The sequence below is a fragment of the Narcine bancroftii genome, chromosome 4 (genome assembly GCF_036971445.1).
Source record: "Narcine bancroftii isolate sNarBan1 chromosome 4, sNarBan1.hap1, whole genome shotgun sequence".
Lineage (NCBI taxonomy): Eukaryota > Metazoa > Chordata > Chondrichthyes > Torpediniformes > Narcinidae > Narcine > Narcine bancroftii.
The window spans coordinates 88,358,287-88,382,921 of NC_091472.1; the positions used below are offsets into that span (position 1 = coordinate 88,358,287).

General features: G+C 43.5%; 2 protein-coding genes across 4 annotated transcripts in view; one reads left to right on the plus strand and one right to left on the minus strand.

Annotated features, from left to right (window-relative positions):
- Window positions 1-951: 951 nt before the first annotated feature.
- Window positions 952-24,609, minus strand: LOC138760788 (visual system homeobox 1-like). The gene is made up of 5 exons (XM_069931879.1): window positions 24,102-24,609; window positions 21,731-21,812; window positions 13,847-13,970; window positions 7,894-8,074; window positions 952-6,402 (listed from the first exon to the last, which is right to left on the minus strand). The coding sequence occupies exons 1-5, from the start codon at window positions 24,475-24,477 to the stop codon at window positions 6,077-6,079; spliced, it is 1,089 nt and encodes a 362-aa protein (XP_069787980.1). The 5' UTR covers window positions 24,478-24,609; the 3' UTR covers window positions 952-6,076.
- Window positions 23,528-24,635, plus strand: part of LOC138760789 (endogenous retrovirus group PABLB member 1 Env polyprotein-like) — a 155,375-nt gene continuing 154,267 nt past the window's right edge. The window contains exon 1 of one of the 3 annotated variants that reach the window (XM_069931882.1): window positions 23,528-23,610. The gene's annotated coding sequence lies outside the window, so the exon portion shown is untranslated. The other 2 variants (XM_069931881.1, XM_069931883.1) reach the window with 2 other exon arrangements.

Below are 24,635 nucleotides of genomic sequence, written 5' to 3' on the forward strand. Positions count from 1 at the left end.
CCACAGTTCCATGTGGTCTCTCTTTATATCTCAATTTATCAGATTCCAGCACAGGTAGCCTTTGTCTTCTAATCATTCACTTTGTCCTCTATGACTCCTCTTCACCTGACCCCTTTGTTTTTTTTTGTCTCTGTACCCTTGTCTGGCATCTGCCAATCTACTGACTCTGTCCATCATCTTCACCTCTCCTTAATTCACATGGGCCCCTAGCCAACTCCTCCCACCGCGTCCTCTTACAATAGTTTCACTTCTTCAAATCCCCAATCTCAGTAAATGGCCTTGGCCTGAAACATCGACCATTCTTCTTCTCCCACTGATACTGCTCGACTCACTGATTGTGTTTAGCTTCAGATTTCAGCATCTGTGGTCTCAGGTTTGTCACCAGTTCCATCTGGTTTTCTTTGCCTTTGCACACTTAAGTGAACAGATGAATAAGTTTCCTTTATGCCCCTGCAACTTGGTAACAGTACATAGAAGATTCATCAGAATTACATTCTTTACAATAGGGGAAGAGGGAATTTCATGGAGTTCAAATTAAATGAGTTTTGATAGAATTCTTTTTTTTAAAAGCACACTGACAGGACAATCAGTAACCTCGAGACCGATTTGGGATAACGGACAAGCAAAAGACAAAAAAAATGCCACAGAGTGAATGTTTATGAATTGGAATGTGCAGTTTGAAGAAACAGCAAAAGGAAATGAAATAGTAACTTGCAAGAGGGAAATCAAACATACTAAAAGGGGAAAAAAAATTTAATCATATTGATGGGAAAAAAGCAGTGAAGTTATAGAGTAGCTAGATGATCATGATATTTTTCTGTCATTCTTCTTTGTTCTACAATTCTCATTTTCTTTCAATCTTCATGACTACCGTCTCCATCATGGGTGTCCAAAAGCCAATCACTTTACCTCACATACCACACATACAATGAAAACGCAAAACACATGCACTCAAAATTGAAACTTTATTCAGCGTAAAACATTAATATCTAATACATTTCAACATGTGCCAAAGGAAAATAGATTACATATAAAATTTCTTATATCTATACAGCAAAAGTGCTTTTTGAGAACATGACAGAACCAAGACTATTTGTCTAAAACTGCACCATTTCCACAGATTTTACCTTTGTTGCCAAGAATACTGTACAGTTCCTACTTTTAAGAATATTCATCCTGAGACATATTTCCAGACATACATTTTGAAATTGTTATACAGTAGCTTATTAAATGCACTGTGTTTTGTCCAGATGTAATGGCAGCCATGTATGTAATGAATGGCTGAGACAAATTTACAAAACTAATCCAAGAGAAAATAACTTGAGATTTCAATTCTTTATATTCTCCTGGAATATTTTCAAATTTGATTTCATTTATTGAATATTACTGGATGCGAACAGATACTGCCAAAGGCTCCATTTTACTTTAGACATGTCTTATAATTACATCTCTTGTGCCTTTTTAATCTGAGGAATATCTCCCTCTCCCAACTCCCACTTCATAGTCTGTTTTAATGATGATCTTGGTGAACCAAATGTGGTCAAAGACCAGTTCACCATACATAAGAAAACCATTCAGTCCATCATGACCATGCCATCTTTCCTTTAGACCCTTGGAAAAATATTATATCCACTTTGGTAGCGTAGCAAACCCCAGTAATGTCTTTAATTGATATTTTTTTCAATCTGAGGCAGTAACTTTTATATAAAGCACCTTGTGTGTCCCTCATGTCTCAGTTTCAGATAATAGGTTCCCCATTTGTTCTGCATTTTTAAATCACATATTTCTTCTGATGAAACATCAGCCTTTCCTTGCAGCAGCTTCAACTTTGCTTTCTCTCTAGCCCTGAAGAACACCATCATCTTTAAACATATCTCACAGGGCACACATTCTATCTCTAAAACATATGACCATTGCTGTGTCAGACTTGCATCTGCCTATCAATCAACGAAATACCCACCACAAAACCTCCCTTAGAAATGGGCATTAAATACTGTTTTAGCATCATTAATATATAAAAAATGCTGCTCCAATAGCCACACTGGGAAAGACACTCTTGAGAAAATCCAACACTGACCTATTGGCAATCCTTTTCTCCATCCATGGAAAATGCCCAAAGGACAAGACAATTTTAGGATTATGGCTTTGAACAAAACATTAACATGTAACACTGATCTAGAAGAGTACATACTAATGCAAATATTATTTCTTTAAAAAAAACCACTTCAAACATTTAAAAATATATGCAATTTATCATTAATCACACAAATATTCACTCCATAACTGAAAGTAAAATGGATTATAGTTGTAAATCTTATTAACAGAATTGTATTTCATAAAGACCATCAACATAGTCTGCCTCTTAATTTTCTTGGCGTTTGCTTTCAGTTTGATTTGTGAAATGGGATCACTGTATTGATATTTGAAGAAGAAACTATCGGAAAAGAGTTGAGGATTAGATCCGCTTTAGCACCATTTAGGAACTGTGAATTTCATACAATGAGGAAACAAAATGCTAGATGGTCCTAACTAAAAAAACTTACAAGGCAAGACTATGATGCAGAATATTGGAACAATCCTATTAAAAATGTCTAAATCCTTTTGCATGGCATCTGAACTCAGAAGTTGTTTTACACAAATCCTTTAGCTACTGGATTGCATTCCTCAGCAACCATCCATTTCCCTCTGCATTAAATCTTGCAGCACCCTTTCATTATTCACCACATACTATATATTAGGCACCAGTGTTTTACACATCCATTATACCCAGGGGTCATGTATTACCCACAGCATAAAAACCCCCAGACCTCATCCATTACCTAGAAAATTACATACCACAGATCCCCTGCGCACTCCTTTGCTTTAACAAATTCATTTTGAGGCTGTGAGCATTAACTGGCAGAGAATTTATTCCCCATACTTAATTGTCTTACAGTTTATTGCTAGTCCATTTAAGACAGTAATTAAGATTTAACCAGATTGAAGGGGATGTGGAATTGTATATAACTATGCCATTTCTAAAACTTCCTTAAAACAAGTAGGTTTTTAATGGCATATCTCCATTACTGATAGATTTTAATTCCAGATTTATTTAATTGAATCTAAATTCACTACTTGTGATTGGAACTTAATCTCGAGATCATTATACCAGATCTCTGGGCAACTAATGCAGTACCCTAGAGAAACACAAAAGTTACAAACCCTGGAACTTTGAGCAGACAAAAAATTGCTGGAGGAACTCAGCAGGTCAGGCAGCATCCATAGGTAGAAATGGTCAGTCAACATTTTGGGTCTGAAACCTTTATCAAGATTTTAATAATACCATCAATATTGTCTCAGATCATCCTTCCAATCCATTGGCAGGAGAAGCAAACTAATATCAGTGTCCTTTTCCAGGCCAAAATTCCCAGCAGCTAAACACCAAATTGCATCCAGTTAGCTCAGACAGGAAGATGGCATCATTCACATGCCTAACTCCAGACCTCAGAAACAGGTTCAATTCCAAGTTTAATCACGGCAAAATGTTTTCAGGTGGACAGGAGAACATGTTAAGAATGTTTTCATTGAAATAGGGTAACATCCTCATTGGCTCATAAGAAGTCATGGCCCTTATTTAAAACAATGGTTGATGGGTTCTTGATTAGAGTGTCAGAGTTTATGGAGAGAAGGTCAGAGAGGTTGCCTCTGAGACCCACAAGCCTTTTTATCAGGGTCACAGAATGGAAGGAGGAGTGAATCACCACCCAAACTACCCATCTGTCTGATCTGTTAAATATCTCTTTTGCCACCTGTTGCAGAGTTTGTGATGCCACATTAGCCTCTTCAGTTAACTCAGAATGAACAGAAATTAACCAGAAGCAAGTTGCTCTCCATCAGATCTTAGTCGTTAAATGTTCAAAAGGCCCAGCATCAGCAGTTGTATAAAGAAGAGGGAGTCCGATTTCCACCAATCTCTGTATGGAGTAAGGCTTTCTGACAGCACCAAGAGAGGCTGATACTATTTTAAAACATTTTCAGAATTATTATAAAGCTGCACAATTGAAACTTATTAATGCAATGTTTGATTTAAATAAACCTTTCAATTTGGGAAAGTATAGAATTAGATAAAATTGATGAGAAATTTATGTCAGAATTTATTTATAAATGGAATTCAAAATTGTTAATTGGTAAGGATCCACCAATATTGAAACATTTAATTGAAAAATTGAATAAAATTGATTATGAGATAGGTGGAAAAGGAAAGATTTCAGCAAAAATGCCTTTATATCAACATAAACGTTTTCCTTTTACTGTCAATAGTCAGTTTTTAAAGATAAGGAATCAATAGGGGATTTAAAAATGTTGAAGATTGTTTTGAAGCAGGGAAGTTTGTGACTTTTAATCATAAGAAGGAAAAATTTCAAGTTCCTAGTAATGCTTTATTTGGCTATTATCAGGTAAAAACCTTTTTAATCAGAAAAATTAGGTCATTGTTTAAAATTACCTAGACAATCTGCTTTGGAATTATTACTTACTAAGGAAGAAACAAGCAAGTTTATTTCTGAATTGTACAAGTTATTACAAAATAAAATATGGGAATCTAATTTAAATAGGAAGATAGATGAAAATGTTTGGAGAAATTTGTGTAAGGATAGTGTGATGAAGGTTATTATTACAATATAGATTATTACAATATAATTTGTACATCAATTATATTTAACCCCTCAAAAATTAAATAAATTTAATTTAATCTCTGCGGATTTGTGTTTTAGATGTGGAGAAGGGATAGGTACTTTTTTTTTTACACTAGACTTGGACCTGTTCTAATGTTAAGACTTTTTGGATACAAGATAAATTATTTTTGGAGAAAGTATTAAAAGTGAGTCTACTGTTTGATCCAATGTTGTTTTATTAGGGGGATATTAAGTCGATTGCTTTAGGATTAAGAATGACTATGTACTAAATTGAATTTCTACATTTAGCTTTGGCTGTTTCTAAAAAATGTTTGGCCATCACCTGGAAATTTGATTTCATTTTAGGAATGCAAAGATGGCACACTGAAATTAAATCCTGTATTCCTATAGAAAAGATAATGTATAATTTTAGGGATAAATATCATTTTTTTGTAAAAGTATGGAGCCAATATCTAAAAAAATTTTTGGTTTGAAGATTTAATCTCTCAATCCGCTCCAGTGGGTGTCTCAATTTCCACAACTAAATAGTTGATTATTGTTGCTTTTAAGTGATGATGATCTCTTTTCTTCTTTCTTAGTAGGTGGAAGGGGGAGGAAGGTGGGGGTTAATGGGGTGGATGAGGGAGATTGGGGTGGGGGGTTATTCAATGATATGCTTTCTGTATGAATATGTTATCATTAATGTTATAGGATTTAAAAATTATAAATAAAATACGTTTTTGAAAGTACATTCCAAAATGATGAGAACTGAGAAACAATTTACTCTGTGGCTTCTGTCAGTGCAGTCAATCAAAAGTGGTGCCCAAGGAAAACTAGTGATCCCATCATCCACTGATAAGTAGAAAACAATCAAGAGGGAGAAAAGGAACATTTGGCATCAAGTCTTGATAAAGGACTCCAACCCAAAACATTGACCATTCTTTTTCTCCCACTGACCCCATTTCATCTACTGAAACAAATAGAGAGGGTCACAGCATCACCAGCCATCACTGGAATGGAGAATATGAGCACCAATTCACATTACCACTGAACAACCTTAGTTATTTTGTTTTCTAGTGGATACAATCTCCCTTTGGATTTCTCCAATCAGTTCAGCTACCTATCAGGATTTACATTCAAATACCAATCACCACCCTCCTGCTCATGGTGTCTAGGGACAGAAGGGCAGCTGCAAGAAACAGTGAGACGAAATATTTGCAATTTTCATGTAACTTTTTTCTATGTATTACACTGAAATGTCTTGCATTTACTGGGTGTAAACTACAGTAAATCCTTTGAAGGTGATTGATTTCACAACCAAATAATAGCAGCTGAATGGCAGACGTAAATTAGTTGTTCATCCTGCTTTGATGTGGTCACTTTCACCACTGTAATAATCTGTATCAGATGGAGATGGAGTAAAGTCACTTCCTCTGTGAGGCAGACTGCTCCCTTGCACTGGGTGCCAGCTGCTCAGACATCAGGGTGATTGTTTTTATTTGTCTTCTGCCCTCTGGGTCAGATGGCCTGGAAATGCATTTCCTTGAACTAGCATTCTTACCTGACGATTTCTCAGTGCTGGAGAGATCCAATGCCATGTTTCCTTCCTCACCTCTGCCATTGTGGTCAGTTATAGGCTCCCGGTCTGTCTCCATTTGTGATAGCTCTACACTGCTCTCCACAAAATCTTCTCTCATGGATTCCACATTTTCTTCTTTCATTGTTGGGTCAATAGATTTTTTATGCATTCCTAAATTTTAATAAAGGCTAGTTAGTGATGGTTTGATCAGAGTTTTCCTTATTTGTTCCCTTTCTTTCTCTGGATATTTAATTTTTGCAGAATCAACAGCAAAGCTCTCTTACAAATCGTTGACTCATAAACTTGCAGCAACAAAAGGCCACATAGTCTTTCAAAGTATCGCCCAACTAGTCATAATCTGCCTGTATTTACCCAAAAACCTGCCTTCTCAATTGCATGTCCTTTTTTTTTAAACTTTATTTAAAGATTTTATCACATGAATAAAACAAAAAAAATTACATTTAAAGAAAAACAAAAATAAAGTAATTATTACAACACAGGATTAATGACCTAACTTAAATCAGTCTAACCCCCCGATATATACGGCCACTAAAAAAAATCTATATATATTTAAAAAAACCACCCTTCCCCCCCAAAATAAAGAGTGAAGAATTAATAAAGTTAATATATATATAAAAAAACACTCACAAACAAAAAAAAGAATAACAAGTAAAAATACTAAGTAAAAAAAAGTTATCAAATCTAAAATATCACATAAAACATATTGAAGTCAAACTTAATTGCATGTACTTAACAAATGGAGTCCACTTCAGCTTATAAAAGGACATCTTATCTTGAATTGAAAAAGATATCTTTTCCATAATTAAACAAGACTTCATCTCTAAATACCACCTATCTAAGGTTAATATATTTCTGTCTTTCCAAGTAAGCGCTATACATTTCTTAGCCACCGCTAAAGCTAAATAGATAAAAGAAATCTGATAATCATTTAAGCCTAAGTCAATTAATGATTGCATATTCCCTAATAATAATATATCAGGATCTAATACAACATAGATACTCAATTGCATGTCCAATTAATGTTATAACAATTGCATGTTATTTGGAGACTAATCACAGAGGAGGTTTACAGTGGAAAATTGAACAGTTCTTATTCTATATCCATGAACTATTGAAAGCATCACCCAATTAAGTGTGTTGTATTTAACTTACTCTTCTTCAGGGCAAAAGCGTTGGAAATAGATTATTTAAAACATATAAATTGCAACCTTAAAAATATTTAAACCCAACCTTATTCAGTCCAAAATTGTAATGGAAATTCACCTTTTTGCCAGTAGCTACTTTAACCCTCACATGGTGACGCACAGTACGTGAGGATGTCAAAATAAATGTATGATCCACCTTCAGGACAATAAACTTCACTCAGAACTTTGCAATCACCAATATTACAATCCATATCCTGCTTGTTACCTCAACTTCAGATATGTTTGTTTTTATTTTCAAATATGTCAGAATGAGAATTTTTCATCAAGCTACAACGCAAAGCAAGCACCAGCAAATCAACTGTGTGCTTCACATATTTTTTTCACTTCCTGTTCCTGAAAGAAGTTTATGAATCATTTTCACCCATTAGCTCAAAATCCCAAGATTAGTTTTGCATCCTCCTCCCCCCACAAAACCACATAGTCTGTAGTTCTTTACCGAGCAGCCAGGGGGCACAAGATCCCACTAAACCATTTTTTCCAGATTTAAGAATGGATTCAGGCAGCGGAATGGAGTGTCTGACCATGGCCCCATACAGTCCATATTCAGCCATTACACTGCTCCTGCCCCAGCACTTCTCCCTCTTCCTCCACTTGGCTCTTCGGTTTTGAAACCATACCTGAAGGGAAAACAGAGTGGACCAACTTTAAATGTAAACTCTGAACTTCATGGTGGATTGCCAGCACTATATTGCAGGAGCCTTAAAGCTTGAGTTTCAAGTGGGCAAATTCTTCTCTCTGCCACAGATGCAAGTACCACTCCATCCCAGCTTATCCCACATGAGTGACAAAATGTTACAACACAGAGGCTGCCTCACAGATCCAGTCACCCAGATTTGATCCTGATCTCTGACGCTATCCATGGAGAGTTTGCACATTTTTGCTGAAACCATGTGGGTTTCCTTCGGGTGCTCCAGTTTTCTCCCAGATCACACTTCTAAATGTTTTGACTACTTCAAATTACCCCCCCTGGCATAGGGTATTAGGTGAGAACTACAAAAGAGAATAAGTTACACAGAAGAGAGGAATGGGATTGATCCCAGGAGACTCTTCCTGTCCCGTATGTGAAAGAGCCCCAGCTCGGTAGGGGCAGTATCCCAAAGTGTTTACACCCAGTGAAGTGAAGCTCCAGTTGTCATGCAGTAAAAACAAAGTAAAAACACAAAAGCTGGAAAAACTCAGCAGGTCAAACAGTGTCCTGTATATGCGAAAAATAAAAATACTGTATATAATCAACACTTTGGGCCTGAGTACTTCAAAGTATCATCCTTATCTTGATGAAGGGCTCAAGCCTGAAAGTTAACGCACAGAAGAGGCTATTGGGCCCTTGCTGCCCCTCAGCTGAGCAACCCTATCAGCACCATTCCACTCCCTTATTTTCATTTTTTCTCTACAATTCATTCTCTCTCAAATATCCATCAACTATCCTTTTGTCACTTAACCACATTAAGAGATCATTTACAAAGTGTTTATAGAGAGATCTAGTGCACCCAGCAAAAAACCATGCAGTCACAGAGAGAATATGCAACCTCCACACAAATAGCACCCAAGGTCAGGATTGGATGCAATTCCTAGGTGCTGTGAGGCCCCTGCACTAACTGCTACACTGTGGTGGGGAGGAAAACAGTATTGTAGCGACTGCTACACAGAATGAATCGTACCACGACCACGTTGGAGGTTTCAAACGAACTATTTATTCAAACTTTGCGCGCGCACCTTTAAGGGCGGCGTGAGCTGTGCCCCGCGTCGGCAGTGATGTCACCACGCTTGCCCGAGGCGCGTGCCTCGGCCTAACCCATTAGGCACGGAGGTCCCCCGATGGCGCCATCTTCTCGCGGCTGCCCCGCTGGTGCGGCAGTACAAGCGGGACCAGTTCGCCACGATCATGTGCATGGCCACACAACTCCACCCCCCCCCCCCAGAACCGGCTTACGCGTCTCGCTGCCTGGGCGGCCGACCTTGTCGTTTTGGCCTGGCTGTCACTACAGGGTGGCTAAGGTTCAGGTGTGCTGCCTTGAGTTGGTTGACTGTGAATAGCTCCCCCTTTCCCCCAATGTCCAGGGTGAATGTCTTGCTTGAGCATTGCAGGACTTTGTAGGGGCTTTTGTAGGGGAGCTGCAGGGTGGACACCACCGGATGAAAATGAAATCGGCCGTGGCTAACTCCTTGGGGATGCAGTATGGGCAGCTGCCGTGGTGGGTCGGTGGTGGGGGCGCTAGTGAGGCGAGCTTACCCCCCAAGTCTGCCAGCAAGGTCTGACTCTCGGTCACGGAGCTGATGCTTGGGCCGAAGAACTCCCCAGGTAGTGACAGTGGCACGCCGTAGACCAACTCCGCAGACGATACCTGTAGGTCTTCTTTCGGAGCAGTTCTGATGCCAAGCAGGACCCAGGGCAATTCATCCGACCAGCTGGGACCAGTGAGGCGAGCCATGAGGGCTGACTTTAGGTGCCGGTGGAAGCACTCCACTAGGCCGTTGATGGTATACGGTGGTGTGATGGAGCTTGATCCCCAAGAGGTTCGCCAGCTGTGACCAGAGGGCGGATGTGAATTGGGCACCCTTGTCACTCGTCATGTGCACCGGGACCCCAAACCTGGCGATCCAGTGGGGGCAGGTCTCAGCGGAAGTGTTTCTCAGTGGAATGGTTTCCAGCCACCTCGTTGCATGGTCAACACTGTTAACAAATAGCGGGCGTCCCTAGACACCAGCAGGGGGCCCACGATGTCAATGTGTATGTGCTCTAACCTCTTGACCGTGGAATCAAACTGCTGTACCGGGGCCTTTACATGGCGCTGGACCTTGGAGGTCTGACACTGTGTGCAGTTTCTCACCATCTGGGCTACCTGCTTCTTGAGGCCATGCCACACGAACTGTTCCACCACCATGCGAAGAGAGGTCTTGACCGAAGGGTGGGCCAAATCATGGACCATGCTGAAAGCCTGTGGTCTCCATTGTGGAGGGACTACTGGGCATGGTGAGCTGGTGGAGACGTCACAGAGCAGCATGTTGGGGCTGTCCAGCAGTTTGAGATCCTGGAGCCAGAGGCCCGTGATGGTGGCGCGGAAAGATTGAGTGTCTGCATCCTCCTTCTGTGCCTGCGCTAGCTGGGCGTAGTCCAGGCTGGGGAAGAGGCTGTGGATGGTGGGCCTTGAGAGCGCATCTGCCATGACATTGTCCTTACCCCCTTGGTGTTGGATGTCGGTGGTGAACAGATGCCGCTGCTGGCGCACCAACCAGGGGTCCTTTGACATTGTGAGGGACTGAGTGAGCAGTTTGTGGTCGATGAAAATGGTGAATGGCCTGCTCTCCAGGAAGTACTGGAAATGTCTGATGGCCACGTACAGGGCCAGAAGTTCCCTGTCAAAAGCGCTGTATTTCAGTTCCGGGGGGGTGGAGGTGCCTGCTGAAGAAGGCAAGTGGGCGCTACTGGCCGTTGACTGATTGCTCCAGGATGCTCCCGACGGCCGTGGCCAACGCGTCCTCCGAAAACGCGATGTGGGCATCCAGCTGCGGGTGGGCTAGTAGGGTGGCGCTCGCCAGGGCATCTTCTGTCACAATGAAAGCATTCTCAGCCTCTTCCGTCCATTCAGGGTTTTGTTCTTGGCAGTGATCAGTGCGAACAACAGCCGCATAATGCATGCCAGCCCTGGGATAAAACGGTGGTAAAAGTTGACCATGCCGGCGAATTCCTGTAGACATGTATGGGTGTCGGGCTTCAGGAACTGGCGTATGGCTATGACCTTCTCGGGTGCCAGGGTGGCTCCATCCACGGAGATAGTATGGCCCAGGGACTGCTTACTGAACTGGCAAGTTGACCGTGAGGCTGAACTCTGCCAGGTCGGTGAATAGGGCACGGATATAGATCTTGTGTTCATCGTGGTCCCGATTGGCGATGAGGATGTCATCAAGATAGATAAACACGGAAGTCCAAGTCTCTGTCCACTACGTCCATCAGGTTTTGGAATGTCTGGGCCACATTTTTAAGGCCAAAGGGCATCCACAGGAACTCAAATAGGCCGAACGGGGTGAGATCGTGCTTTTGCCGGTGTCATCGGGATGGACCGGGATCTGGTGGTAACCCTGTACCAGGTTGGCCTTCGAGAAAACCTGGGCACTGTGCAAATTGGCTGTAAAGTCCTGATTGTGTGGGATGGGGGTATCAGTCCAGCGTGGTCGCGTCGTTGAGGCGACGGTAGTCCCCACATGGGGACCAACCCCCAGAGGCTTGTGGGACCATGTGGAGGGGGGAGGCCCAAGGGCTGTCCGATCTGTGGATGATCCCCAGCCCCAGCAGTCAGGAGAACTCCTCCTTTGCCAGTTACAGATTCTTGGGGGGCAACTGCCTGGCTTTGGTGTGGAGGGGGGGGGCCCTGGATCAAAATGTAGTGGCAGACTCCATGTTGGGGCATGGCAGAAGTAAACTGCAGCTGCAGGACGGAGTGGAACTTGTTAAGTATGCGAGAATACTCGTCCTTGGGAGTGCTGATGGAAGCTATCCACGGGCCGCACACATCTGTGGCGTTGAGGCGGACAAATTGGAAGGTGCGGGCATGTACCAACTGCTTGCCTTTGATGTCCACCAACAGACTGTGAGCCCGGAGGAAATCGGCTCCCAACAGCGCTGTGCCCACAGAGGCCAGTACGAACTTACAGCTGAACTTGTCCTTGGCGATTTGGATCTGTGCACTGCGTGTGCCGAAAGACTTAATGGAGGATCCGTTGACCGCCCGTAGGGTTGGGTCCCGTGTGCGGGTGCGGATCTCACGGTCGTGGGGAGCACACTCAGTTCTGCTCTGATGTCTACCAGGAAATGTTAGCCACGGACTTATCAATCACATGCAGGAGGCTGTTCGTGCGGCCAGCTGTCACAGCCGTTTCCCTGGAACGAACAGGGCTGCCTGCACTTGTGGGCTTGGGCCCCCCAGCATTGATGGTAGAAACACCAGGTGGGGTTATGTTCTTCTGGTTTGTGCTTGGGGGGTGCTTGCAGCCGATTGGGTCCTGGGCGGGTGACCTGGCTGACGGCGGCCTTGTTTACTCGCTTGGTCCGCCAGACGACGTCTGCGTGGGCTGCGACTCTGCGTGGATCTGAAAATCCTCATCTGCCAGCAGGAGTTGTATGTCCTCAAGCATCTGTTCGAGGAAAACCTGTTTGAACATCAAGCAGGTTCTGTGGCCCTCTGCTAGAGCCAGCATTTTATCCATGAGGGCAGATGAGGTTCTGTCACCCAGACCATCCAGGTGTAGGAGCTTGGTGGCGCGCTGCTGCTGGGAGAGGCTGAAGGTGCTGAGGAAGAGGCTTTTGAGAGCGAGGTATGTCCACCCTGGCTGCGGTTTCTTTATCGAGCATGCTCATGACATGGTAGAACATCGTGGTGTCTGATGTGATGTGTCGGAGGCGAAACTGCACCTTAGCTTGCTTGAACCAAGTGCGTGGGCGATGTGTCCAGAAGGGGGGGATGTTTCACTGCGACCTCATTGATTGCTGTGGAATCCATATCGGGAGGCCAGAAAACCATCTGGACTTGCTGGGGTCACCAATGTAGCGACTGCTACACAGAATGAAACACACCACTACCACATTGGGGGTTTCAAACGAACTGTTTATTCATACTTCGCACGCGCCCCTTTGAGGGTGGCATGAGCTCCGCCCCTGCATTGGCGGTGTCATCACCACGGTCGCCTGAGGCGCTCACCTTGGCCTAACCCACGAGGCATGGGGGTCCCTGTGGCGCCATCTTCTCACGGCTGCCCCGCCAGCACGGCGGTACAAGTGGGGCTGGTTTGCCACAAGGATGTGTGCCACCACAGTCTTAGATCCATGGAACACTACAGCATAGAAACAAGCCCTTCAGCCCATCTAGTTTGTGCCAAACCATTATTTTGCCCAGTACCATGAACCTGCATGTGCACCATAGTCCTCCATACCCCTCGCATCCATATACCTATGCAAATTTTTCTTAAATGTAAAAATTAACCCGACATACACCACTTCAACTGGCAACTCATTTCACCCTTTGCATGAAGAAGTTCCCCTCAATGTTTCCTTTAATCCTTTGGACTGCAGTCTTTCATAATATATACTCTGGACTAGGTCCATGGGTAAATTACAGTACCAACACCAGTACGAATCAGCTGGAATAAAACCAGTCCCACAAAACGGGGAGATGGTTGGTAGTCCCTGAAAACAAAGACATGGATTACTATTTCACCCTTAATCCACGTCCTCTAGTTCTTATCTCACCCAATCTCAGTGGAAAAATCCTGCTTGCATTTATCTATACCCCTCATAATTTTGTATACAAAATATTCATTTTTCTTATCAAATGGTGAATATTGAGCAATTGTGACAATTAGATCATAGCCACTTCAGGATGGAACAGGACGTTTACCTGTATTCGGTCTTCAGCCAGCTCTGTCTTCATAGCTAACATTTCTCTGGCATATACATCAGGGTAATGAGCCTCATTAAAAGATTTTTCCAGTTCCTCCAGCTGATGAGCTGTGAACACAGTCCTGTGCAAATCAAAATGCAAAAGCATTATTCTTATGTGGAAAGGTGTGAAAGAAAGAAATCTTGATTTATATTAGGTACTTCATAAGCTTTAAAAATCCTAAACCACTCTATAAGCAGAAGTGTTTCTGAGGTATGTCATTGATATGCTTTGACGGATATTAGGAAGATGAGTGGGCCATTCAGCCCCTAGTGCTCATTCCACCATTCCGTCATTTATTGCTGAGCTCCATCACAAAATAAAATCCCTTGATGCCCTTATATGATAAAATGCATCATTCTACATACTCAACAGCACAGATGTTAAATGGTGGGCAAACAGCCACTGTGGAAAGAGTTAACTGTTGCTGAGAGAAAGTTGAAAAATACTGACCAAGGCAGAAAATCCCTTGTGCATAACGGGAGGAACTGGGAGTTGCTAACTTTTATCCTTGACTAACAAGTAGCTAATTAGTTTCAATTGAAGCATAGAACAGTTAGAAAAACAAGATAATCTGTTCTCTGCAACCTCCCTTTTCTGCCATAACCTCAAATGTCTTATTCTTCTTTAGCTTAAATATTCCTCCTCTCCTCGAAGGTATGCTGTTTATCAATTCTAATGTCTTTGTATTATAGAACTGTGGCAGAAAAACTTGATTATTTTGATGTTTAAATATCTGAGCAAAATTATCGTTCTTCAGAACACCAGCGATGGGGTCTAGAAGTCCTGCTCTCTCCATAATATCATGCAATAAAGCTTCATTGATAACATCCCTTCTTTAAGAGTGGCTTTTTTTTCATCCGAAGGGTACATTTCTGCAACAGAATCTGGCATAATCGCAGGATCGCTTTTTAATGGGATCCAAATAGGGAGAAAGTCTTTCTGAGAGGAGACACTCTGACTGGAGTCATGGCAAAGAATCCAGTTCCAGTTAAACTGGAGGAGAGATGCTAAGGTATCAAGTTGGATTGAGGAACCCACAGAATATCAATGTTCTAACACTCAAGAGAGAGAAAGAATAGCTATTCAATAATCCAAATTAAGGGGATTTAAATTGGCCACAACAGATAGGGAGATTTGAAAACGAGACTGTAAATAATCAGGTAAGTGCTCTATAATTGCAAATTTGGTGTTTGTACTGTTAATAATTTTGTTCCAAGGCAAAAAATGGAAACCCATCTATACTAAACCTGTTGAAGAAAGAAACAGCAAGTGAAGATGGAAAGAGTCATGAAAGTGAATAAAACCTGAAAGGATTATTGGGAGAAGACTTATTGGTCACCAGCTGATATTGTATTAAGGAAATGGGAGACAGTTGGTACACAGTAAAGTTTTGTAAAGATTTTTATGGATGGTTTCAAGAAGAATGCCCTCAAGAAGAAGGATCCTTTCACTTAAGTAGGATAACGGATGGGAAGTAATAGGCACTTTCACGCAGTCAAAAGCCTCGAGTGTAAAGGCGGTGATTCTCTACCTTTACATGAATGTGCCATGGCTGCCTCCAAGGTGCCGACTGCAATCCCTCTTGGAGGAAGGGTCAGTGGCAAAGTGTTGCGCACTCCCACCTAGCATGAATGTAATGCCACTGTAAGTGGCTGGGTAGGGGTCGGCAGTGATGTCGTCACCCTGACACTCAGGAGCAGGATTTTTAAAATACCAACTTGGTGCGTATGAATGGCATCGACTCGGCAGGCAGCCTATGGCACCAGTCTCCCCCACCTCCATCGGCTCCAGAGGGAGCTACGAGGCGCCACTCAACATGAATGCAACACAAGAGCAGCCTTTTAGGGCTGCTCTACAGAAGGCAAGTTCATATTTTTCCCTCCATGCTTATAGCCGGCCTCCAGGCAGAGGGACTAGAAAAGGGGAAGGGCCACTATGTGGGACTGTGAGAATATGTTACAATATTTTGTAAAAAAGAGAGAGGTAGCAAAGAGGAACCAGCCTTCAAAACTCTTGAAGAAGGAACAAAAGCGTGGCCAGTTGGTTGGCAGACAGGTGTGGGGGGGGGGAAATGGCTATTTTAAAACAATGCCCACAAACATAGTGATTTAGGGGAGGTTAGAGAAACATGCAGACACTGTGATTGTAGTAAAAACACAGGAACTCAGCTGGTCTTTTCAGCATCCATAGGAAACAAAGATATATTGCCAATGTTTCGGGCCTAAGCCCTTCTTCAAGGCAGAAAAAGCAGAAGCAGGATATACCAAAAAGTCTCAAACAATAAGGGAGGAATCCAGACCAACAAAAGGTGTTAATTGGCTATGATAAGGGACTAGGTAGAATTTATTATGTCTGTGCAAAAGGAGACAGGGAATGGAGAGATATGGGGGGGGGGGGGGGGGGTGGGGAAGCAAGCGGGTGGGTTTAACAAAAGCCAGAAAAGTCAATATTAATGCCATCCAGTTGGAGGGAGCTCAGTCAGAAGATGAGGTATTTATGGGTGGTCTCAGTCTGGCAGTGCATGAAACCGTGGACAGACATGTCAGCAAGGGAATGAAATGGAGAGTTGAAATGGGTGGCCACTGGGAAATCCATATTATTGCAGCAGACAGGTGCTCAACAAAACAATCTCCCAGTCTCTCCAATGTAAAGGAGACCACAGCAGGAGCACCAGATGCAATAGATGAAATGTTGCTTCACTTAGAAGGTCTGTTTGGGGCCCCAAATGGTTTTGAAGGAGGAAGTGTGGGCACAAATAGAGCATCGCCTGCAGTCATGCGGGTAGGTCCCAAGGGGATGATTGGTTGGGAGGGAGGAGTGAACAAGGGAGTCCCAGAGGGAGTGGTCCCTGCAGAGGATGGAGAGGGGAATATGTGTCTAGTGGTGGAATCACGTAGTAGATGACTGAAACGACAAAGGAGGAGGAAGCCATTATCTACAAAGAATGGGTTTTGTAATTCATGGAATGAGAAGGTAAGAATGCCAATAGCAGATAATATTCACCTAGCCATACAAATCTTGATTAATTGTGCATTGCCCCACACGCCTAAGTTAAAATGGGGCAATTCTACCAGAAAGGAAAATGACAGGTAGGTGAAACCAAGGAAAGGAAGAAAGGCAGGAATAATCATGGGAGAATTGGAGACAAAACAGGAATAAGTCCATAATTACAAAAAACTTGGACACTGGGCCAGAGAATCCCACTATCCACTGCCCTACAATGATCAGTGCTCTTACACCAGGGAATGACATTGTCCACTGTAAAATGCCACTGACCTTATAATGATCAATGCCTTCGCACCAGGGAATTGCACTGTCACTGTCTTCTTTCTTTCTTTGGCTTGGCTTCGCGGACGAAGATTTATGGAGGGGGTAAAAAGTCCACGTCAGCTGCAGGCTCGTTTGTGGCTGACCAGTCCGATGCGGGACAGGCAGACACGATTGCAGCGGTTGCAAGGGAAAATTGGTTGGTTGGGGTTGGGTGTTGGGTTTTTCCTCCTTTGCCTTTTGTCAGTGAGGTGGGCTCTGCGGTCTTCTTCAAAGGAGGCTGCTGCCCGCCAAACTGTGAGGCGCCAAGATGCACAGTTTGAGGCGTTATCAGCCCACTGGCGGTGGTCAATGTGGCAGGCACCAAGAGATTTCTTTAGGCAGTCCTTGTACCTTTTCTTTGATGCACCTCTGTCACGGTGGCCAGTGGAGAGCTCGCCATATAATACGATCTTGGGAAGGCGATGGTCCTCCATTCTGGAGACGTGACCCATCCAGCGCAGCTGGATCTTCAGCAGCGTGGACTCGATGCTGTCGACCTCTGCCATCTCGAGTACCTCGACGTTAGGGGTGTGAGCGCTCCAATGGATGTTGAGGATGGAGCGGAGACAACGCTGGTGGAAGCGTTCTAGGAGCCGTAGGTGGTGCCGGTAGAGGACCCATGATTCGGAGCCGAACAGGAGTGTGGGTATGACAACGGATCTGTATACGCTTATCTTTGTGAGGTTTTTCAGTTGGTTGTTTTTCCAGACTCTTTTGTGTAGTCTTCCAAAGGCGCTATTTGCCTTGGCGAGTCTGTTGTCTATCTCATTGTCGATCCTTGCATCTGATGAAATGGTGATATACCATTGTCACTGTGATATACCATTAAACCCCATCTGGATAAGTGCTCCTACACCAAGGAATGCCACTGTCCACTGTGAAATACCTCTGACCTTACCATGATCAATGCCCCTACACCGGGCCTCCAGCAGCAGAGTATCAGGCAAAGGCACCCACTCTCTCTCGTTAAGCAACCCCCAATCCTTACTCAGCCTGAAGATTCCACCAGGGGAGAGTGGGATGGCAATCGCTCTGTCTAAACAAAAATGAGGGAAGAACCAATGATGGCAATCTGAATTGGTAATGCTGCATTACAGTGTCAGCTAACCATTGAGGCTACTGACCAGACTTAGAGCACTCCAGAATTGATTTATTTCAGTGATGGTTCTTCATGCCAAGTAGTTTCCAGCAGGTTATGCAGTAGTAACACATCTCCATTGAGAAAAAATGGCTCACACACAGACAAAGGAGGGATGTATCATCTCCAAATAATGGTATGCAACAGGGATATCCATTGCACTTTCTAAATTCACCCGATTTCAATGGAACTGTGGCAAAATTTAATCAACTACCTGTTCTAGTAATGCCTTTTGAAAATTTACAAATTAATTTTGTTCAAATGGCACCTGTATAAGTACATCCTGTTTATAGGTGATGTGTTTTCTTAATAGGCAGAAATTACCCTTCTAGAAGGGAAGATGCCCAAAGAGTAGTGAACATTTTGATGAAAGAAATAGCACCCAGGTATGGAATACCCACAGGGATGAACAGTGATGAATACCCACAGGGATGAACAGAGATGAATACCCATAGGGATGAACAGTGATGAATACCCATAGGGATGAACAGAGATGAATACCCATAGGGATGAACAGTGATGAATACCCATAGGGATGAACAGAGATGAATACCCATAGGGATGAACAGTGATGAATACCCATAGGGATGAACAGTGATGAACACCCATAGGAATGAACGGTGATGAACACCCACAGGGCACAGGGATGAACGGTGATGAACACCCACAGGGATGAACAGAGATGAATACCCATAGGGATGAACAGAGATGAATACCCATAGGGATGAACAGAGATGAATACCCATAGGGATGAACAGAGATGAATACCCATAGGGATGAACAGTGATGAATACCCATTGGGATGAACAGTGATGAACACCCATAGGAATGAACGGTGATGAACACCCATAGGGATGAATGGTGATGAATACCCACAGGGATGAACAGAGATGAATACCCATAGGGATGAACAGTGATGAATACCCATAGGGATGAACAGTGATGAACACCCATAGGAATGAACGGTGATGAACACCCACAGGGATGAACAGAGATGAATACCCATAGGGATGAACAGAGATGAATACCCATAGGGATGAACAGAGATGAATACCCATAGGGATGAACGGTGATGAACACCCATAGGGATGAACGGTGATGAATACCCATAGGGATGAACAGAGATGAATACCCATAGGGATGAACAGAGATGAATACCCATAGGGATGAACAGAGATGAATACCCATAGGGATGAACAGTGATGAACACCCATAGGGATGAACGGTGATGAACACCCATAGGAATGAACGGTGATGAACACCCATAGGGATGAACGGTGATGAACACCCATAGGGATGAACGGTGATGAATACCCATAGGGATGAACAGAGATGAATACCCATAGGGATGAACAGTGATGAATACCCACAGGGATGAACAGTGATGAATACCCACAGGGATGAACAGTGATGAATACCCACAGGGATGAACAGTGATGAATACCAACAGGGATGAACAGTGATGAATACCCACAGGGATGAACAGAGATGAATACCCACAGGGATGAACAGAGATGAATACCCACAGGGATGAACAGAGATGAATACCCACAGGGATGAACAGAGATGAATACCCACAGGGATGAATAGGGGAACTAATTTCTGCGAGAATTTAGTAAAGGAACTAACACAGGCCTTTGGGATGGATGTGAAATTGCATATACCTTACCAACCCCAATCCTTGAATGGAGAAATAAAGAACCTCCTAACTAAAGGACACCAACAACACAAGTTAAAGTGGCCAGGTGCACTTCCTCTAGAAAAATTGAAAACACTGCCCTGACCCCACATGAAATCCTGATGGGAAGACCCGTGGTCACAGGATCAAAGCCCCCCGCCCCCACCCAAAAAAGAATGGCACTGGTATGGAATTATGAAAACATCCTCCAGTATGCACAGGCCTTGTTTGAGGCCACCTCGTGTCCCTCGCACAGGTGCCTCTTTAGACGGGAAGTATGTATCTATTTAAGACAGGAGATAAAGTGTTTGTAAAACTTTAAACAATTAATCTTTTTCCTCTGAGGTGGAAGAGACCTTATCCAGTTTCACTAATAACCCAAACCGCTCTCAAGCTTGAAGGAAAAGAAATTTGGCTTTGTCACATGGTGCAAAGCTCCACCATGACGGAACTCCCCATCCCATGTGTTTCTTCCTGAATAGTCACAGATCTGAGGAAAGGTGTAACCTGGAATAATGATCCAGATTTCCCTTTCCCCCTTGCAGAAGAGCATGCAGAGGGTGAAGAGAATCTGAAGATTCTTATAATTAGGAAGAATGGCTTAAAATGTGATCTTCGCAGTAGGATACCAACCATCTTATGAGAAGGAGTACCTTTCCTAAATACACTGACAGAAAATGTTGATCTAGAAGATAAACAAGGAAGGAATTGTGGAGAGGGTTATCTGTAGCTGAGAGCAAGTGGGAAAATACTGATCAAGGCAGGAGATGGACAAACTTACCATGCACGTGACAGGAGAAACGAGTTGCTAACTTGTATCCATAACTGACAAAGTGTAGCTAATTAGTTTTGACTGACGCATAGAACATCTTGTACTAACCTTGTAACCAGTCTATCCTGCCCTAACCACAAACAATCTATTTTCCTTTAGTTTAAATGTATACTGCTTATCAATTCCATTAGAGAATAGTGGCACAAAAACTTTTTACTTTGATGTATAAATGAGCAAAATTGTCATTCTTCAGAGAACCAGCGACGGGGTCGAGAAGTTCTGATACCATGCAATAATGCTTCAATGGCAAAGTGTCTCCATCTTTAAGAGTGTTTTATCCATCAGAAGAGTAAATTTCTTCACACATCCTCTGTAGTCAGGGTTTGCTCTTCATATTGCTCATGGCTGTCTGCTTCGGTACATATAAGAAGTCAACATCAACAAACTTCAAAAAGCTCAAATTTCCATTCGTAAGTTAGAGAGGAGAACAGAAATTTAATTCACAAAATTAGAGGAGCTTGAAAATTTTGGTGAAACACAAAAATGTGCAGTCACTGTGATCAAAAACACAGAAGGACTCAACTGGTCTCATTTTGTGGGTGTGGATGCTGCGAGACCGGCTGAGTTCCTTCAGCTTTTCTGTGTTTCATTCAGAAAATTGTTCTTCTTGCAACATTCAGAAAGTGTCAAGAAGAAATCAACAGCCGAAATCTGAGTGACTATCAAAGGTCGGAAATATAACCTGGTTTTCCTTCCATTTACTCTAAAACAGGGCAATTCAATCATCAAATCATGTGGCACATGAGGAAGTCAACAGACCATCATTCCTATGCTTGCTCTTTGCCCCAGGAAAAATATGATTTAACAAAAGTGCTAGCTCAGCACTCTTCTACAGTGCATTATCTCTGCTTACACTAAATGCTCAGCTGAGCTTTGGCATACCTGTGTCGCCTCTTCTTCCTTTTCGCCTGGGATGGCGTTGATTTCTTTGGGTCACTCTGATCACATGACATGTTCTCATCATCTGATGTGAGACAAGGAAAGGCTACAGTCACTAACAAATCTAAAACAGAAAATTCAATGTTGAAGCTTGCAGTGTCTAACCTCACCATGATTAGCAGCCTACATAGATGTTGTTACTGGATCAGTAATTCAAAGCACACTCGTTCCAATCCCACAATAAGGATTTGAGAAACTAAATTCAATTTAACTATCGAATGTTTATCTGTAAAAGTAACTACAAAGGTGACGAAGGACTCAGGCCCTAATTGTTAGTTGTCCTTTGCTTCCTACAGATGCTGCCTTTCTCCAGCACATTTATATATCACATACAAAAGTTTCCAATAGTTCAAGAACTGATTCATAACTTTCCTTCCGTGAATGAAACCTCCCATTTCACCATCTCTAGCCTCAATCCCAGTGCGTTTTTTTTTCCCCTCTGAGGCTCACAAGAAACAGCAGGTGCTGCAATCTGGAGCAAAGTACAATCTGAGAGAGGAACTCAAAGGGCTGAACGGTATCAATGAGGAAGGATTCTGACCCAAATTGTCAACAGTTCTTCTTCTCCTACTGACACTGCAGATTGTGTTTAATTTAGACATGAGGCACGGTAATACCCAATCGACTTACCCTGAAACGTTTTGTGGAGAGTGAGGAAACCCAGAGCACCCGGAGGAAACCCACGCAGACATGGGGAGAATTTACCAACTCCTTATTGACAGAAAGAACCTGGGACATTGGCGCTGTAACAGTGGTGCGCTTACCACTACACTAAACATGCCGCCCCAGATTGGTGTTTTCTCGTAACTGACCTTAGAGATAAAGGAACAAACTACTCAATTCAATTACAGTATCTTGGGACTACTAAAAATCTTGCATATTTCCCATTGAATTAATAGAAATAAAATATTCCAGGTATTACATCTGATTTAATAAAATCTTTGTAACACTGAATTCTTTCAATTGATTGAGTTATCTTAGGACCTGAATAGTTCATCTTTTTTTATAATAAAATGTCAGATTTTTAGTTAATTGTAACAATCTCATTTTAAAAACCGAAGAAACCAGTTCCAACTCACTTGTTTTCACTGGCTCCTAGTTCTGAAGCGTGAACTCTGTTTCTACCAACACTGAGTGTTCCCAACATTTTATAGTGTTTCACTTCTATTTCAACATTTCACAGCCAGGAAACATATCTAATTTGATCTCCAAATATTATAAAAGAGAATATTGCAAATAGGTACACAAAGTGGCTTTAGAATATAGAAGGTAAAGTTGATTAGGGATGGATTCCGTGATACGATATTTATCGTTTTACTGTCACTTGGATGGTCCGACCATCCTGAAAGGGCTTCTCTTTTAGCCTTCCGCACGTGTCCGCTTTCTCTCTCTATTCAATGTCACTTTACTCCCTAGAACGGCCTGCTTTTTAAAAAAAATCGCTAAAACCTCCAAAATGGTTGGTGGAATATTCAGCCCGAAGACACCCGCACCTGCGAGAGTGCAGTATCTTGGCTAATACCGAGAACAGATCGTCGCCGGGATTAGACCCTATCCCATTCAACAACTTTATGTGAAGTTGCAGGATGGCCACCTCCGCACTGAAACTCCTGTTCTCTCCGCACCCCAACGCCTTTTACAACGCAGAACAGCAGTTAAGGGACCACTGAAGGAAGCAAGTGGGCAGGAGGGGGGGGGGGGGGGCGGTTAAAGACTTGCCCTGGCTTTTACAGCTTGTCTCTTCTGAATACCCTAGTCCCTGCTGTCAGAGATGATCTTCACAGCAAGATCCTGTCACGAGAGACACAACCACTTCGTGAGAGGTACTTCACTGCTGAATCTCCGCTTTTCTCCCGCACCCCGATGCCTTTTACAGCACAACCAACAAAATTCCCATAAGGTGGAGAAGTTTCGGGGTCGAGAAATTTTTTTTTGTTTTAGAATAAAATCACTGATTCAATTAAATATTGAAGCCTGCTCAGCAAAGAGAAAAGAGTCCCAATCGAGTACTTCAGACAGTGTCTCTGAACCAAAACCTCGACTCTCTGAAGACCCCTCTACTTGTGAGGCAGTTCAGGACTCACTCAGGTCCACATTCCAGTGTTTGCCTGGAGATTGGCTGGGTTGGGTTCCACCACGAAGTTGTAACAAGAACCGTGTGCCAGGCTAATAACGTAGCCCCCCTGGACCAAGACGCAGGAAGATCAGGTAGTTCATATCGACACACATACCCAGAGAGGGAATGATTGGGGAAGGTTTATGCTGGTGGATGGGGATGAAGTCACACAGACCGTCAGACTGCGGCCGGCTTTACCGGAGTTATGGGGCGTCTGGCGGCTTTCGTGGAGAGCGACCCTTCGGATCAGAGGCAGGTAAGTGTGCGGGCCGGTGGGTGCGGCGTGCAGTTCGGACAACACGTCGAGAAACGCAGGTCGGGGAGGACGGAAGGCGCTCAATGAGCGGCTACACAGCAGCCCAAGCCCCAGCCTGGCCGGGAGGAGCGGCGACGCCACTGGTGGAAGCGGCGCCGCTGACGCCTGTTCGGTCTCGGAGGCGCTGTCCAGTCCCAGGAGGTCGGTGATGGCGAAACCCTTGGAGCGGTTGCTTTTCTCTGCCTCCTTGCTGGCGCGCAGAAAGTCCCCGGCAAGAGGTTTCCCTCTGGCTTCGCAACCCTCCTCTCTGCCGGTCATGACGCCAGGCTACCCTCTCCCTCTCCCAGCTTTGCACTGGGGCTTTTCTACCTGCCTCCCAGCCGGCACATTGTCCGAGTCCAATCAGCGGCCGGCTCGCTCCCTCCTGACGAACCCCACACCCCTTCGCTGTCTGCCGGCACTTAGCCCAAATGCCA